The sequence below is a fragment of the Pongo abelii genome, chromosome 7, assembly GCF_028885655.2.
Source record: "Pongo abelii isolate AG06213 chromosome 7, NHGRI_mPonAbe1-v2.0_pri, whole genome shotgun sequence".
NCBI lineage: Eukaryota > Metazoa > Chordata > Mammalia > Primates > Hominidae > Pongo > Pongo abelii.
In genome coordinates this window covers 82,199,928-82,219,057 of record NC_071992.2, presented here as the reverse complement: position 1 = coordinate 82,219,057, position 19,130 = coordinate 82,199,928, and the positions used below count along the sequence as shown (strand labels likewise).

The window sequence follows — 19,130 nt, the reverse complement described above, 5'->3', positions numbered from 1 at the left end:
TTCTAAAATTAAATAGAATTTGTATGATCTGCTGGTTAATGAGACATTAAGAGTTTAAATGTAATAATCTTTTCCAAAAAGATTATAATTTTAATGTATTTGCTAAAAATTTTTATTTTTAAAACTACAAATATACTAACACTTTTTTATCATTCAATTTAAAAGTGAATAACTGAACACCTACTGGGTATTCGGATACAGTCCCTGCACTCACAAAGATTATAGTCAAAATTCAAAATGAGAACATTTTTTAAATCAAAATTCATAGAGTCTGTGAATTATTTCATTGTACATATAACCTTCTTTGTTTTTTTTTTTTGAGACAGAGTCTTGCTGTGTCGCCAGGCTGGAGTGCAGTGGCACAATCTCGGCTCATTGCAACCTCTACCTCCTGGGTTCAAGTGATTCCCCTGCCTCAGCCTCCCAAGTAGCTGGGACTATAGGCGCACACCACCATACCTGGCTAATTTTTTGTATTTTAGTCACATGTTGGCCAGGATAGTCTCCATCTCCTAACCTTGTGATCTCCCGCCTTGGCCTCCCAAAGTGCTGGGATTACAGGCATGAGCCACCGCGCCCTGTCATAACCTTTTTAACTTAAAAATACAGCAGCAGTCTTATCAATAAATTAAATCAAATATAACAAACCATGACATTTGCTAACACTGTAAATCACAGGAAAGAGTAAACGTTACTGATAGGTGAATGGAAAACATAAACAGGGAAAATGATTGGCTAACTTTACTTACAAGGTCATAAACAACAAAAAGAAAGATTAGCATGTTTTCTATTTTCTTCTTTAAAAACCTTTTTTGGAAAATAATAATGAAAAAATGTTTTTCAATCAATCTTTTTTCCATTTGGCAAACACTGATTTTATTTTTAGCTTAATTTCTCATACCATAGAAACCAACATGACTTTTTACACCAACACTTATCGGCATCCGCGAAAATCAGCATTTCATAAGCATTTCAAAGTTTCTTTACATGGCTGTTGAGTTACCCAACTATATTGTCTTTCTCAAGAGGACTATTACAAAGAAATATGGTTGTTAAAGTGGTATTCAGTATTTTAGGTGAATTTCATTATCGGATTAAGAAAAATGGCAATTTTCCGGAAAAAAAAGAAACTTCTCACTCTCCACAGAACCAGCATATAAAATTATTTCTTCACTTGTTTCCATCATACAAGCCACTGTCAATATCATCTGTGGAGAAAACACTATTTGGAGTTTTAATCTTAGTAACTATGACATAGCACAACGCATGAATGGCTTCCATTTTTTAATCGATCACAGATCATATACACACATTCATCACAGACACACATTGTGATGTGTGAATGACATATCAGTTTAGTGTCATTCCCTACTTCTACCACTTAACAAACAGGAAAATACAAACTCAAATTCAAATTCGTAATTAATACTGCCAGGCAACCAGATTTAATTATACTGGATATTTATATATAATGCAGAAAAGCATTAACAGAGCAGGCCTGAGACTGCCTATCCTCAGAAAAGCCTGACTGTACAGCTGACCCTTGGCTGGCACCTGGGAATATAGATTTTGGGAGAGTTACAACCACTGGCAGAACTGATAAGAGCAGCTTACTGTGCTTAAACTGTTTGCACAAACTATAGTTTATGCTAAACATTTGCTTTTCTTCAGGAAGTCTGGAATTTTGGTACATGCCAGGTACAGGGTGCCTATGTAACCATCCCACAATAAAAACCTTGGGCACCGAGTGTCTAATCGCTTTCCTGGTAGACATTTCCTTATATTGTTACAATTCAATGCTGGAGGAATTAAGCATCTCCTGTGTGATACCACTGGGAGAGAACCCTTGGAAGCTTGTGCCTTGTTTCCTTCAAACTTTGTTCCATGTGCCTTTTACCTTTGCTGATTTTGCTTTGTATCATTTTGCTGTAATAAATTATAACTGCAAGTACAACTATACCCAAAGTCCTTATGGATCCTCCTAGCAAATGACCCAAACTAGAGGTTTTCTTGAGAACATGACACAACACAAAAAGTAAATTCACTGGTGTAGTAAAGAGGTATCTATGCCAAAAAAAATTACATATAAAAATAATCTTTATTTATATATATTCTTTAATAATAAAGAAATCTTTATTACAAATTTTTTTTAACAGAGGCCGGGCATGGCGGCTCATGCCTATAGTCCCAGCTACTTGGGAGGCTAAAGTGGGAGGACTGTTTGAGCCTGGAAGGCAGAGGTTGCAGTGAGCCAAGACTGTACCACTGCACTCCAGCCTGAGCAACAGAGTAAGACCCTATCTCAAAAAAAAAAGAAAAAAATTAAATAGAAATTTAAAGTCACAAATTCTTAAAAGCATAACTTGGGGTCCCAGAATTAAAGGCCACTTAAATATACAAAAGCTTTTTCTAAAATTAACATAGGGCTTGTGGCTTCCTTAATTATTAGTTAAGTTTTCTGAAGATAATATTTAGATTAATAATTCTAGCTTATCTTTATACCACCACTGCACCCAAGGTATCCACACTAAAAAATCTTTTACAGTCTCTTCAGTGTATATAGATAGTAAAGCAAACACCATAAACACAAGAGGTCATTTTCAAAGTTCATCCTAAATTAATTTAAGAAATGATTTTATTTATGTATAAGGTTAAGGTCTCTTAGCTAAAATCTACAGCAAAATCAAAAGATTTCCTAGTGAACAGCAGATATGAAAGATGTTCTAAGGTATACCTTTCATTGAAGAAAAAAAATCATTAAGAAGATTATAAAAGTCCACTTTGTCACCAACAATTATAAGATCAAGACTGAAAAATGTTTAAGAGGCTAAAAAGAGCAGAAATAAGCATTTCACTAAAAAGATAATAAAATCTTAGGGATACTATTCAATTTTATGAAACGACACATGATTTGTTTATCTTTTTTAAGTCAAGGAAGAATTACTGTTTACAAATATAGATTTTATAATTTTTTTTAAATTACCAATGTAAGACCTAGAAAAAAGAAACCTTGAAGGGAAATTAAGCTGAAAAGACAAACTACAGTTTGGAAAGTTAGCCACCTTATTCTCTATTAAAATATCCCTACAATTTTTATGGCATTTCTTTCATTTACTAAAGTGCCCTTAATATTTCTAATAAATTCAGCATTTAATCACCCTGAACTAACTCTGTTAGTTCACTTAAAACAGCTTTTATGGTCTTACAATTTATTGTTGTAACCTTTTCTGAACAAAAAAAGTCCTCTCTGAAGAAAGCAACTGGTAAGAATCAGCAGTGGTTTTATCATGGCTACGTCTCTATTCAATCATCTCAACATTAAAGGAAAACAGACAGATGATAATATCCAAAAGTAATGCACTCAATAAATGTCTAAGAACCATTTGATTCTAATCAAAGTTCAGGGGTTCTGTTTAGGTTCAGTTTGTCCCTGGAACCCCTTTCTGTTTCACTGTGAGAGTCCCAGATTAAGACTATCCTTGTGACCCAGAAGTAATCTATCTAAATAGTCTCCCATTAAATTACTAACCAGGTCCAAGCCTGCTTAGTTTCCAACATCAAACAAGATCAGGCACGTTTCAGGGTGGTATAGCCATAGAAAATCTATCTAAATATTCTATGGCTTTTAATATATAAGTTCACTTACCACACCTTAACATGTTGGGTTTTGTCACAAAGGGACAGAACTCATAACTTTGAAATGCAAATCAGATATGATTGAGGGAATAAAATAATTGCAAAATGGTTTCACCATCCTACTAACTAAAAAAAAAAGATATTTTAAATGAAAAAAATCTTCTTCTCCCTATTTCCTTGAAGACATGAGTCAACAACTCTAGCTGATCAGGTAAAAATCTTAATACCCAAAGAAACCAGGTATAGGGTACAGGCCAAGTTTATCCTAAAAATGAACACATGTTAATCTTTAAAAGAAAAAAAAAGAAGCTAAAGAAAAACTCTGAGATGTTAACTGTGGACAATCATTTTTCTCTTTGTTTTCCATTCTTTCCCAATTTTTATATTTACTTTGGTAGCAGTGTTTTCTATTATAAACCCCATCTACTCTGTACCTGGTTTCTTTGGGTATTAAGAAGTAAAACTTCTTTTACTCATTAACATTAGTTAGAGTAAAAGATAATAAAGTAAAATATTAACTTCTAAAGTTCAAGTTAATAAATAAGACTAGGATTACTATATTTAAATAGAGCCTATAAGTTTCAAAGTATCTTAAGACATGCTATTACATTCTACTTTAGAAATCTCCTAAAATATGATAAATTTTACTTAAATTGGTAAATATGCATAAATAAACAACACACATACACACACAGAATGCAACTGTCAATTACAGTATTAACCACCTTGTTAATTAAGAATGCTGTCAGTGATTTCATGATATGAGTTTAGGAAGGTAACATCATTTTCTGAGAAAAGTTTTAGCTTTCCCATATTTAAGTATGGGGAAATATTTCATTAATAATTATGGTATATGAAAAAAAAGTAAACGTTTATAGGGTAGAGAAAAATTGAAACCAAAAAGAAAAAATTATTATAAACCAAAACTAGAATTTACCAGATGCTGACTTTTAGGAAAGGAAAAAAAAAAAGAACAAAGAAAACTTAGAAGAATGAAGGAAAATTAACTGTGCACTTCTCATAATACATTATAATTATTTTTTGTCAAGAACTTCTGATCAAGATTGCATAGTATGTTAAGAATAAATGCTTGGAGCAAGAGATGAAACTCAGTTCCACATTTCTTTAGTCTCAAAATTTTCACAAATACAGTCATTTCTCCTATCAACCAGTCTATTTATAAACTACTGAATAACTGGTCTTTTTTTTCTTTTTTTTTTTTTTTGCTGGAAATAAGGAATCTATAAATCTGAAATAAAGAAATCCAATTTTAAATTCAATTGTTAAAGAGACACATAAGAAAAAACACTTGGAGATGTCAGAGTTGATATAAAAACAGCATAAAAATTCATAAAATATGATTTATATATTGAAGAAACACTTTAAAGTATTTAACAAGAATTATTCTCACTCAACCTCATGTTTAATCTATTCTTAAATCATATTTGGGAAAGTTTATATTGAAGGAGTTCATTTTATTTTGGGATACATAAGAAGATACGAGAGCTCTCAAATAGAATGATATTCATTTGTTAGTTCATGTATAAAATTATCACAGGATATAATTATAAAAGTAATAGATTAAAATATAAAAAAAACAAAGAAGCAACCATTATGTTTCCTAAAATTCCAAACTTAAAAGGGTATGCATTACATTCACCCTAAACGTAAACAAACACCATAAAGAGAAAAGAAGTTCTCATGTACAAAGGAAGACATTATCACCAAGAGTCAAAGATTACTTGCAGTTCCCCAACTGAGTTATTTTAGTTTAGTCAGCCTTTAATTACCTTCACATATAAGCATTTTCAAATATAACATTATAGGATTTAGAGAATTTTCTGAAGTATAAACAATTAGATTCAGGTCAGAGAAACTATAATTGCCGTTTCCAAATTCTAATCCTTCATTCAAATTACCTAAATCAAGGTAAATATTAAAAATATTGTGTGAGGACATAACAGCTACAGAATGTAGAAGACAAAGAACTGTAAAAGCTTTGTATTGTAATTAATAGTTAAAATACTGAATGTACAGCACTACCCCGAAAACATTTTCTAAAATACTTAAAAACTAATCTATTTGGACTAGCAAATAAAGCAGGTCCCAAAAGCTGCTCAAAATGTATTAACACTTGTCAAGTAAACAAGTCAACGACAAACATGAGACCCTGAGGTATTCTTATCTCCAAAACAGGTTAAACTATGGCAAGTATCAATTTATGATAAATACAACAATAAAACCTCATTGTAGCAGTTAAGAAATTATAAGTAGTGTCACAAAAACATTCAAAGGAACTGAAAACCATCTGAAAATCTGACTGAAAAAACTTACGACTACAGGAATAAATTGTATTTCATCTATTTTAAGGTATCCTTTTTTCACACATTTTATTTATTTATTTTTATTGTTGTTGTTGAGACAGAGTCTCGCTCTGTCGCCCAGGCTGGAGTTCAGTGGCACAATCTCGGCTCACCACCTCTGCCTCCCAGGTTCAAGCGATTCTCCTGCCTCCACCTCCCGAGTAGCTGGGATTATAGGCACGTCCCACCACACCTGGCTAATTTTTGTATTTTTAGTACAGATGAGGTTTCACCATGTTGGTCAGTTTGGTCTCAAACTCCTGACCTCAAGTGATCTGCCTGCCTTGGCCTCCCAAACTGCAGGGATTACAAGCGTGAGCCACAACGCCCGGCCACACTTTTTTTTGGAGACAGTCTCACCTTATCGCCCAGGCTGGAGTGCAGTGGCGTCATCTCTGCTCACTGCAACCTCTGCCTCCCGGGTTTAAGTGATTCTCCTGCCCCAGCCTTCTGAGTAGCTGGGATTACAGGTGCGCACCTCCATACCTGGCTAATTTTTGTATTTTTAGTAGAGACGGAATTTCACCCTGTTGGTCAGGCTGGTCTCAACCTCCTTACCTCGTGATCCGCCCGCCTCAGCCTCCCAAAGTGCTGGGATTACAGGCATGAGCCACCACGCCTGGCCACATTTTAATATTGGAAGTCAGAATAGCCAATGACCTGGTTTTATGTCAAGTTATTGCAGAGTTATTCTTCCCCTCATCCAAGAGCACTATGAATTGAGAAAACTCTGAATTCTTGCCTCAAGGTTTCTTTGGACGCTACTGGCAGTATGAATTCGGACTGTGAACTTGAATCAGTACTAATTTACACTTCAAATTCTCAGGGAAGGTTGTTTGTATCTTTACTCTCCACTCACTGCCAAGGTTGGGATGTGGACGTTTCCTCTCTGTCCCTTTCTGTGGGAATGACTACTTCCAACTCACATACTTTTACATAAAGGGTGTAGCCTTTCAGTTTTCCAACTTTACAACAGGGCCCCCACCTTGAGTGTTTTCTTTTTCCCCTCAGTGGGACATAAAATAATGACACAACTTAAAACTGACAGCATCTTAGAATTAATTATGATAAATCAAAACTGCTTCTCCCTAGTATAATGATAAAAAGTAACAACAGCAAATATTAACAATTAATTTGCTATATTAAGCAAATAAAGAAAATAAAAATGAAGTTGTAAATACCTGTCACTTGTATACACTCTCAAAAGTCTTCTATCAAAATCACTTTCATATCTAAACCTCTCATCCATTTCTTCACTTACTTCAGGATCTTGGTCTGGTCTATGATACCGTCTATCAAAAACACGATCCTCATTAAATCTGTGAAATCTTCTATCTGGAATGCCAGCCTTGCTTGCAAACCTTTGATGTTTTAGGTTGGAAATGCCCACTTCTTCATTTGCTTTTTTAATAATTCTTCTATTCCTTAATTCGATTTCATCATCTAGTTGTCGGTATCTGTCCTCCTCTAGTCGTCTTTGGTTCAGAAGTTCTTCATATGCCTCTGAAGGAGTTAAGACATCTTTTCTAGGACCCTCTGAATTTTCACAAGATGTCTGTATTTGTGAAGTTAAATCAGGCTTAACTTGACCAATAGGTTTTTTATTTCTCTGACTCTTGGGCTGTTCAATTAAAAAAGAAAAAAGAAACAAAACTTGATGAGAAACTATCTCTTATAAGGTAATTAAACCCTCAATTTATACTTAGTCTATCATTTCAGCTCTGATGTTTATTTAATCACATATATATATATATTTGTTTTTACATGAATGTTCGTATGAGCTTTACTTGTAATAGCAAAAACCAGAAATAACTCAAACGTCCATCAACAGGGGAATGGATAAACAAGCTGATACAGCCATGCAATGGAACATTACTATGCAACAAAACGGAATGAATTATCCATACACTCAACAACACAAATGAACCTCAAAATAATCATACTGAGTGAAAGAAGCCATACCCCCAAAACTAGTATATCCTGTATGATCCATTTATAGTAAATGATCAAATGTAAACTAGTCTAGGGTGATAGAAGTCAGGTGAGGAAGATCTGGAGACAGTGTGGGAATGAGTGGAGGACAGTGAGGACACACAGATTCCAAAGGGTTCCAGAACCACTTTGGGGGATACAGGATATGCTCGTTATCTTGATTGTGGTTTACATATCCTAAAACTCATCAAATTGTATAGTTTATGAAAAGCTTATTACATAAAAATTCTAGGTGGAGGCCAGTGGATTGCTTGAGCCTGGGAGTTCAAGACCAGCCTAGGCAACATTAATCACCCATATATTTTTTTAGAAAAAAAAACTTCAAGAAAATTTTACCTTTCTGTGGCAGGGCCCGGTGGCTCACGCCTGTAATCCCAGCACTTTGGGAGGCCAAGGCAGGCGGATCACAAAGTCAGGAGTTCAAGACCAGCCTGACCAACATGCTGAAACCCCAACTCTACTAAAAATATAAAAATTAGCCAGGCGTGGTGGCAGGCACCTGTAATCCCAGCTACTCCGGAGGCTGAGGCAGGAGAATCGCTTGAAGCCAGGAAGCGGAGGTTGCAGTGAGCTGACGTTGCGCCACTGCATTCCAGCCTGGGTGACAGAGCAAGACTCCGTCTCAAAAAAAAAAAAAAAAAAAAAAAGAAAAGAAAAGAAAGAGAGGATAAACTAAATGCAAATTCCTATCCCAGGAGATATTACTTCAAAATATTTCACATTAAATTCTCAACACAAAGGATATAGAAAGTGGTAAATGTTTTGGCCCCAGATACATCAATCATCCTTCTTTTTTTTCAGACCAGGTCTCGCTCTGTCACCCAGGCTGGAGTGCAGTGAGGCAATCTTGGCTCACTGCAACCTCTGCCTCCCAGGTTCAAGTGATTCTCCTCAGCCTCCCAAGTAGTTGGGATTACAGGCGCCTGCCACCATGTCCGGCTAATTGATCCTTAAATTTTGAAAAAAACAAACATAGCTAGGAATTGTCAACATAAAAACTCATTTAAATTTTTAAAAATAAATGAAAATCACTTAACAAAACTGATCTCTAAAATTAAATCTCCCCAATTAAATGTTAAAAGTTCTTCAATATGAGATAAAATAACTTCCAAAACTAAATATTTAAATGTCCTGTGTTTGGTTTAATTTGGCTTAATTTTGCAAGTATTTACAAAAAAAAAAAAGTAAAATGTCTAAAATAGAAAAAACTTTTCAAGTACAAAATATTCAACCTGTGGTAGTAGTAGTACAGATTTACTTCAAAAGCAAAACCTACCTCAGTACTCTTTTCCACCTGTCTGAACTTTTCACTGGATTCTTCCTTACCCCTGAGAAACTGATTGTATTCTTTGTTACGTTCAAGTTTCAACCTTTCCTTAAAATAAAAATCAAAAGGCAATGTTAAACTTCAACTTCAGGAAAAAAAATACCTCAATGTCCTATCAGAATGTCAAATCTGAATCATACATATCAGAACTCTTACCCAGAATCAAGCTTTACTAATAATTTCAAGGACAGATGTCACTGAAAGGTATGGGAGAAGTTGGAAGACGTTTGAGGACACCCATACAGCTCCCCAGGTCTTTCTTGTCACATGAAAATATGCATGACTACACGCTTTGGTCCATTAATACATGAGGTCTCTAACAGAAGGGAGTTGCTTCGTTCATGAAACATCTCCATTTTACACTCCAATAGTTAACAGAGCTTAGATGACATTTTCCAAAGAGCCATGCCACATAAATCCATAGATTCCAGGTTTGATTCCCAACAGCAATCCTAGACAAACCAGGTGTATTCTGCCAAAAGCATTCAGAGATAAATCTCTCCCACTAGTAAATATGATGATTGTGTTTGCCAGGAGATCTGTTATTTGCATGTTTCCAAAGAGATATGATGGGGTTACCTTCCTTCTTTCCTTCTCAGGGACACCTCCCTCTCCTAATGCCCAACCCACTCCCCCGAAGCACCTGCTGCTAACCATTTGCTTTCCAAGGTTAAAAAATGATCCTTTATGTTTTAAACTTAAAAAGGCAAAATGATCACAGATTATAAAATATTATAATGAAATGTTCTGTTAAAACATAAATATATAAGATTAAAAAATGTTCTTAAATTTTAATATTCCCGTGTCACTAAAACAACACAATCTAAAAAAGTACTAAAGAAACTAGGTCAGCTGGGAGTGGTGGCTCACGCCTGTAATGCCAGTACTTTGGGAGGCTGAGGCGGGTGAATCATGAGGTCAGGAGCTCGAGACCAGCCTGGCCTACATTGTGAAACCCCATCTCTACTAAAAACACAAAAAATTAGCAGGGCTTGGCGGCAGGCACCTGTAATCCTGCCTCCAGCTACTCGGGAGGCTGAGGCGGAGAATCGCTTGAACTGGGAAGGTGGAGACTGCAGTGAGCCAAGACCCTGCCACTGCCCTCCAGCCTGGGCAACAGGGTGATACTTCGTCTCAAAAAAAAAAAAAAAGAAAAAAAGAAAAAAAAAGAAACTAGGTCTGTCTTTTGAAATTTATTAACTGTCTATTTTGTCTTATATACTATTTCATGATCTCTGATATACTCTGGTGAGACCTGAGTCACTACAAGAGGTGTACAGTGCTTTATCACTTTCACCTCTAAGGAATATGGACGTGTATTAATGGAGTGTCAGAATCACACATTCAAAGAACCCTTACCCTCACCCTACATAAAAGCTCACTATAATTTCACATCCACTCATTCCAATAACTGTGTTACATAGCATAAACTTTATAGTCAGAAATCAATGCTGAAAAAACTGAATTCTGAATATTCAGTTAAGTGTAACTGAATACAGCAAAAGAATCAACATATTAAAGAAATACATAGTTACAAATCTTGTGTTCAAGAAAATTTTTTTAAACAGGATAAATATGACTCCACGGATTTTTGAACTAGAAATATATTCAAGTATGGAGAAATGATATGATCTTCCATTTGCATTTAAATCAGCAGTATGTTCTTCTATGATTTTGATGCCTTGGAAAACTGCTACCCACAATAACTACTCCTATCCACCTACCTTAGCAGATAACCTCTCACCAATAGGAAGAGAAACTCCCAAAGTAGATGGATCTGTTTCACTCGTAGATAGAAAATTTTTCTGTATATATACACATTAAAAAAATATATTACCTAATTGGCTTTATAAAATATGTTGCATAAATGTGTCTTTGCATTCTATATTCTAAACTAGTATTATATTATGCAGAGCAAATGAATGAAATGGAATGAAGACAGAAACTACAAATCTACATAGACCATACCAAAAGCATTTGGAAAAAAGAGAATTTTCTTCCAATCAACAACTCCCTGAAAGGGAAAATCAGGCCTTAATTTTCATGCGCAATATATATGTCTATTGATTCAAGATGATTAGAAGCATGAAAAAAATTTCCCAATTTATATTCGTCTTCTAAGCACACACTCTTCATTATCAGTGCTCTACTGTCTTTTTGTTCTCAAGGCAAATTTAAACTTCCTCACAAATATCTTAATGCATGCCACAAGTTTTTTTTCTATTTTTCCTATAATTATGTGAGTGAATATCTACTGAAATGCCAATAGATATAAACTATGAATGTTGTTTATGTGTTCCTCCAATCTTGTTCATTAAGCATTTAAGTAATGCAGTGTAATAGAGGCAGCATTAGACTAGCAGTCAAAAGATCTAGGATCTACAACTAGCCCAAGCACTTATTAGTTGTGTAACACTGGGGAAGTCACTTAACTTTTCTGACAGACACTTTCTTCTTCTGTAAAATGAGAATAGTACCTGCTCTGCCTACCTACCAAAGCTGGTATAAGGATGAAGGAGGATAAAAAATATAAAATCGCTTTGAAAGCTGTAAAGCAAATACAAAGAACTGGTTAAAAAAAAAAAAAAAAAAAATACACATGATCCCCAATTGGTAAAAAAATACATATGATCTCCAACTTTCTGGTACTGTTACTTAGTAGTCAAACACTTTGTAATAATTTACTTCACTTCATTTCAGTTTCCTTGTCTGAAAAACAGAAATAATGCCATCTACACATCACTAGGTTATAAGGATAAAATAACTCAATAATTGTCAACCTGCCTAATTCCATGCCTTTTATTTATTCATTAAACAAGCAATTAGCAACCATCTAATACTATGCAGGTACTATTTTCAGGTGGTAGGGATACAAATATATTTTCCCTATATTCAAGGGATTTACAATTCAGCTGCAGAAACAGACATGTAAGCAAATAACCACAAAACAACGTTTAACTACAATAGCATTGTATTCAAAACATTATGGAAAGACAGTAATTAGCAAAACTAAGTGATTAATAAAGTTTCATTAAATCTGGCCAGGCAGGGTGGCTCATACCTGTAATCATAGCAGGTTGGGAGGTCGAAGCAGGCGGATCACTTGAGCTCAGGAGTTTGGACCAGCCTGGGCAACAAGGCGAAACCCCGTCTCTACTAAAAACACAAAAAATTAGCTGGGCTTGGGGCCGCACGCCTGTAGTCCCAGCTACTTGGGAGGCTGAGGCAGGAGAATCACCTGAACCCAAGAAGCAGAGGTTGCAGCGAGCCAAGATCAGCACAACTGCACTCTAGCCTGGGTGACAGAGTGAGAATCTGTCTCAAAAATAAATAAATAAAGTGTCATTAAATCTGAATTTACAAATGAGTTGTGCTACAAAAGCTAATTTGAAAGTTGGCTGTATAGAACTCTAAACTTACCTGACAAGGAAAAAATAAGACACATGACCAGATCCCTGAGTGATTTTACCTCCTATATACTGAAGTACACTATAAACCTAATTATTTTGTAGAGTTATAAATGCATGGAAAAACCCATTCATAGTTCCAACCAGGAACATAGATTTAACATCCTCACTCCTTCGCTGGGCAATTTCCCATTCCAAACATGGGTCAAGAATGATGTTCGAAATTTTCAAGAAAATGAAAAGAATAAACAATAACAACAACATAGGCAGGGAGTGGTGGCTCATGTCTGTAATCCCAGCACTTTGGGAGGCCAAGGCAGGAGGGACACTTGAGCCCAAGAGTTCGAGACCAGCTTGGGTATTTAAAAAAAAAAAACAAAAAAAAAACCCACTTTTTCTTTATTACCCTGTCTCTACCAAAAAAACTTTTTTAATTCTTAAAAAAAGAACAACATAGTGAGTTTTTTCAAAAAGCTAAATTTTAATCATTCATTCATTCAATAAATACTAAGTGCCTACCATGTGCCCAAACTTCTGATACATTTGGGACTGAAAAAAACAGATAAAGATTCCTGTCCTCCAAAAGCATACATTCAAGCTGGGGAAAATGAAAAAGAAATAATAAACATAATGAGGAGTAATTATACAGCACGCTAGAAGGTAATAATTACTGTGACAAAAAGGAAATTAAAAGGACAGGCTACGGATAGTGCAGGTTTATCAGGCATGAGGGTGGGAAGAACAGAAATCAAGAATTCTCTTTTGGACATGGTCTACATAAGATATCAGGTAAATTTCAAAGTGAAAATGTGAGTTACGCAGCCAGCTAGAAAAGTCTGAAGTTCAGGATGGAGGTCTGGGCTGGGGATATTAATTAACTGACTCAATTTAAAAACTGTTCCCCTGAGAACATGTCTTTTCTGTGTTTAGATGGTCAAGCATCTTTTATTCTAAAAACAGGAAACCATCTCTGGGCAGGAAGGGCTCAAGAAAAAAAAATTAATTAAAACACGAAAAAAGACGGTAGTTGTTTGTTTTAATAACTCTTCTTGGCAAAATTAAAAGACTTGATTTTTTTTTAACTCAAATATCCATGGAATCCAAGTCTGGAAGCCACAAGAGATATGAGTGGGACTTGGAAACCATACATATTTCAAGGGGTCCAGGAAGCTGCAGCCAGCTCCCTATAGTCTGTGTAGTTTTCTTTTTCTCTTGCTTTCCCTTCCATTCCCACCTTCTCAAATGTGAACAAAAGACTGTCTCTCTAATTTTAAGGCAATACTGCTCCTCTACAAGACTATATTCTTTTTTTTTTTTTTTTTTTTTTTGAGACGGATTCTCACTCTGTCGCCCAGGCTGGAGTGCAGTGGCGCGATCTCGGTTCACCGCAAGCTCTGCCTCCAGGGTTCACGCCATTCTCCTGCCTCAGCCTCCCAAGTAGCTGGGACTACAGGCGCCTGCCACCACGCCTGGCTAATTTTTTTGTATTTTTAGTAGAGACGGGGTTTCAACGTGTTAGCCAGGATGGTCTCGATTTCCTGACCTTGTGATCCGCCCGCCTCTGCCTCCCAAAGTGCTGGGATTACAGGCGTGAGCCACCGCGCCCCCGGCCGACTATATTCTTAATAATCTAAAAAACTGGCCGGGGGCAGTGGCTCATGCCTGTAATCCCAGCACTTTAGGAGGCCGAAGTGGGCAGATCACAAGGTCAGGAGTTTGAGACCAGCCTGGCCAATATGGTGAAACCCCGTCCCTACTAAAAGTACAAAAAAATTAGCCAGGCATGGTGGTGGACGCCTGTAGTTCCAGCTACTTGGGAAGCTGAGGCAGAAGAATCGCTTGAACCCGGGAGGCGGAGATTGCAGTCAGCCAAGATCGTACCACTGCACTCCAGGCTGGGCGACAGAGCAAGACTCTGTCTCAAAAAAAAAAACAACAAAAAACAAACAAAAAAATCTAAAAAAAACTCCTTCACATCCCTTTGAATTTAAAGATCTGTACTTTCATGAAGGCAATTTCTTCTTATGTCCCCCACCACTATCCTTTTTAAAAATCTTACCTAGGGAGTAATGCAAAACCTACAAGAGAAAAATGGTAGATATCTGATACCAGAGGAAAACACGCAATAAGAAGAGGTAGGGAAGGGGAAGATAATAAGGTATAAGCCCAGGGAGTCAGGCTGGAACATGAAAGACATGTGCCATGCTAAGAAATTTCAATTTTTATCCTGGAGGCAGTAAGGGGATACTGACATATTTGAATGAGTTAGGGACTGAATCATTCTGGAAAATAGCTTGGAGGGTGAAGTAAATTAGCACAAGGAAATCAGTTAAGAAGTTGAGCAGCAATTTAAGACAATGAGAGTCTCTACATGCAGAACTAACTGTCCTAAAACACAGTTACCATGCTCTTCACAGGCTATTTAAGAAAGTATGATGCTCATCACTGCCTATTGCATATAACAAGTTAAAAATCCACTGCCTTCTAATTTGATCCTATCCTATATACATCGTTATTTCTTACTACTCTCAAAAAGAATGATACTCTGACCCAGTCAGGCTGGTAAACCTAATATGCCTCATTCATACAAAGCTGAAGTCTACCCTCTAGGTCCTCCTTTACTCTATGCTGTCCATCTGAAAAGCTTTCTCGCTTCGATTCTCTCTCTAGATCATCCAAATCTAGATTGCCTCACAAAATAGAAATTCCCACTATGAGGACTTCCTTGATCATTATATCCTTCTTGTAGTTACCTCTCTGAATCATATGAATGTTATCTCTACAACTAAATTCTAAGCCTCTTGAAGACAGGATGGATACCTGATATATCTTCATAATAAGTGTTTAAAATATGTTAGTTGAATGTTGAATTTGTGAGATTCCTTTTAAAACCAGTTTTGTAAAACCATAAACTGTTTCTCTTTGTTTTCCAATATAAACGGACAATGCAATCTATAGATTTTGGTGGAAAAACAGAGTAATCCAAGTTCTGACAACATGTAGTTCAAATATCTTGGATATTCTACAACTCTATTAATCTTACTGTGATTAGTGTAATTTGAGAAACAAAAAATTGCGTGCTGAAAACAGACTTAACTGCAGAATATTCAAAAAGAATGCATAAGAAAGCAATAAACACAAATGCAAAGCAGGAATCAAAAGTAATGACTATATTAACGGAAAATTATAATGTGTACGCTGTCATCTGCTAAAAGCAAGAATACAAAATGGTGCCACTCAAACATCTCAAAATCACAAATGAACCCGTTTTCCTAATTGTTTTGAATCTCATAAATGCAAATGATTGCAGCCTACTAGAGCGTAAAAAAAAAAGAAAGAAAAAACTGAAGGAGGACGTATTGCAGACAACCCTACCTTTCTTTTCCCTTGTGTAATGCCCTAAAGTCAAGGGAAACAAACCATTGACAAAGTGTATTAAGTCAAAGTTCATTCTCTCCATGTGTAAATCAGAATAAGTAACAGACATTTGTACATTTGGAACAAACACAAAGCAGTAAAAAACTAAAGAATATTTTGAGATGACAACAAATATCATAATTGTTTAAAATAATTTTACAACCTAAATTTAAAACTTACAATAAACCTTACTTTGGCCATTATATAATTTAACAAAAATACTCAAGAGTTCTGCTAAGTAAAATATGAGATCATAAAACAAAAGCTTTAGTGGCTAAATAATTAAATGTAATTTTATAAGCTTGGCTCATAGGAAAATAATTAGCAACTAGAACTCCATATGTCATTTTAATACATAGTTGGGGGGTGTAGAAGAGTGGGAAACCACGACTGGACTACTTCAAACCATGACAACTTTACAGAAAACATGAAAAACCATAATTAACAATCTCACTTAAAATTAGAATCCACTGCCTTAGTCAAAAGGTCAAAAGTCTGTATTATTCTACGGCACCAGTTCTCAGCAATATTTTTTTTTCTCTATCAATGTCATATATGCCACTTAACTTTGACTATAATACTACTTTGCTAGTACCACTGAAAACCTAAAAATTAACACATATGACTAATACCTTATGAAAACAAATTTAGGAGCTGAATTCTGAAACATTAAACCCAACTTATTAATAGAACTCATTACCTGAGTAAGATAACGTCTGTAATCTTGCCGCAATTCTTCTTTTAATTTATGTTTCTTCCGTTCATAGTCTTCTCCAAGTGGTAAACTTAATCCATAATCAATTCCTAGAAAAAAAACAACTTCTCAGTATAATTCATTTTCAAACCAATCTCAAAGTTCTACTTCCTGTAACAAAGCACAGTAAGAAGGAACAGAATTATGCTGATTCCAAGAGTAGGATTAGGGTAAGCTTTTTACTTAAAATGTCTCAATAGATAATACATTCACATAATCAAAAATATTATCAAAAATATCGTTCTCACCCATGAGCCCTAGCCACCCTGTTCTCCTGTCCAGAACAACAAACATTGTTATTTTTTGTCTCCATGCAGAGAATTTTTTAATGCACCTATAAACAGATACTTTTATATTATCATATACATATTTATATGCATGTGTGCATTATATTTACTTTTTCCCCCAGTTAAGACAAGTAGTCCAGCATTGTTTGGCATCTTGCTTTCTCAAGAACAGCAAAATTAAAGAAAAGCTAATTATCTTTACTTCTTCACTTAATTATACACTAATTTCTATAAAAATAAATACCAACAACAATTTTAATGCATCATTTTCAGTCTAGGAAAACTAATAACATTATTTTTTTAGCATACAAGAATATCTTTAATATAACATGTTTCTGAGAAAAAATTATTAGGGCCATGTGTTGCTTAGGATGACATTTCTTTTTTTTTTATTTTCTTTTTATATCAAAGAGCATTCAGATAGGATGAAATTCCTAAAAACTTCTAAAGTTAAACCACTTCTGATTTCATAAAAATGGATATTAATTTTTATTGTAGTAAAACGTATATAATATAAAACCTACCATTTTAATCATTTTAAGCATGCAATTCAGTGGCATTAAGTACATGTACAATGTTGTACAACCATCACCACTATCCATTTCCAGAATTTTTTCATCATCCCAAATAGAAACTCTGTAAATGGATGTTAATTTTTGAAGAAAAACGTCGAATTTGAGTAGTATTTCCTTACACAAAATTTAAAAATCAAATTACATTTAGGGATGATGACAATGATGACTGTACAACTTGTAAATATACTAAAAACCATTGAATTGTACGCTTTAAATAGGTAAATGTTATGGTGTGTAAATTATATCTCAACAAAGCTATCAAAAATCAAATTATATACTTTTCAAACCTTCAATAATAAAATACTATGTCAAGTAGCATAGACAGTAGATGAGTATTCAGATTTCTGAAGCTTCATCCCTTTTTTAGTCCTACTATACACATAATACTATAGTATTAAAAAATTATCATTTCTAAACAAAATAAAACTTGTCTTTTTTTTTCTTTAGACAGGGTCTCGCTCTGTTACCTAGGCTTGAGCGCAGTGGCGTGATCATGGCACATTGCAGCCTCAACCTCCTGGCCTCAAGCAATCCTCCCATCTCAGCCTCCCAAGTACCTAGGACTACAGGCATGCGCCACCATGCCCGGCCAAAACTTTCCTTAAAGATTCAGCTATGAGCACTATAGATGAAATAAAATTTGACTGTAGTTTACAAACTGATATAAAAATCACCATTTTGTGCCTTATTTCTCACAATGTAGCTGAATGATGGGAACTTTTCAAGAATGTGTCATATCACTGCTTTACTACATCACTGAAACATTTCAGGCAGGGAAAAGGCCAGTGTAATATAAACATAAGTGGATGTTTATGGATTCTTACAGAATACTAAAATCCACTTACCGCTATCAACACTGGAATTCTCTTGATAAACATTTCTGGCCTATTTAACTCCTTGATGATAGAGGGTATAACAGAGGATTCCTTAGGGACACCTCTTACGCATGCTTCTAACTCTCTTCCAAAAGAAACTAAAGCATTCCATATGCTTGGAATTTTAAATCATCCTAGAAAGGAACTGTTTCCTTTTGAAGGAATCTAAACCTTTTTTTAAAGATACAGAACTTAAGCCTAAGGAGAGAAAGTTTTGATTCTCATGTTCAGAATGGAACATCATATATAAAACTAAACTATAAAATCTATGAAGGCAAGGCCCATGAGCTATTCAATTTCATAATGCTGGCACATAACTTTAACTCAAGAAAATGTTCATTGAATAAATCTGCAAATGAATATATGAATGAGTGCCTGAGCCAGAGGAAGAAATGAGAAAAGGTGAAGGGGAACAATATACTATACTTAATATTCCATTTCTCCTGTTAGCGGTCTGACTGCATAGAGAGAGGTAGTTACCAAAGTTACATATCACT

General features: G+C 35.2%; 1 protein-coding gene across 27 annotated transcripts in view; it reads right to left on the bottom strand.

The window, feature by feature from the left end:
- CSPP1 (centrosome and spindle pole associated protein 1) overlaps positions 1-19,130 on the bottom strand; it is a 136,407-nt gene that overhangs the window by 94,703 nt on the left and 22,574 nt on the right. For 17 of the 27 annotated variants that reach the window (XM_054561700.2, XM_054561698.2, XM_054561703.2 and 14 more), the window contains 4 exons: positions 16,843-16,946; positions 11,043-11,123; positions 9,268-9,366; positions 7,181-7,620 (listed from right to left, as the gene is read on the bottom strand). In XM_054561700.2, coding sequence (XP_054417675.1) covers positions 7,181-7,620; positions 9,268-9,366; positions 11,043-11,123; positions 16,843-16,946 — 724 coding nt within the window. The remainder of the gene's footprint in view (positions 1-7,180; positions 7,621-9,267; positions 9,367-11,042; positions 11,124-16,842; positions 16,947-19,130) is intronic. The other 10 variants (XM_054561706.2, XM_063726665.1, XM_054561699.2 and 7 more) reach the window with 1 other exon arrangement.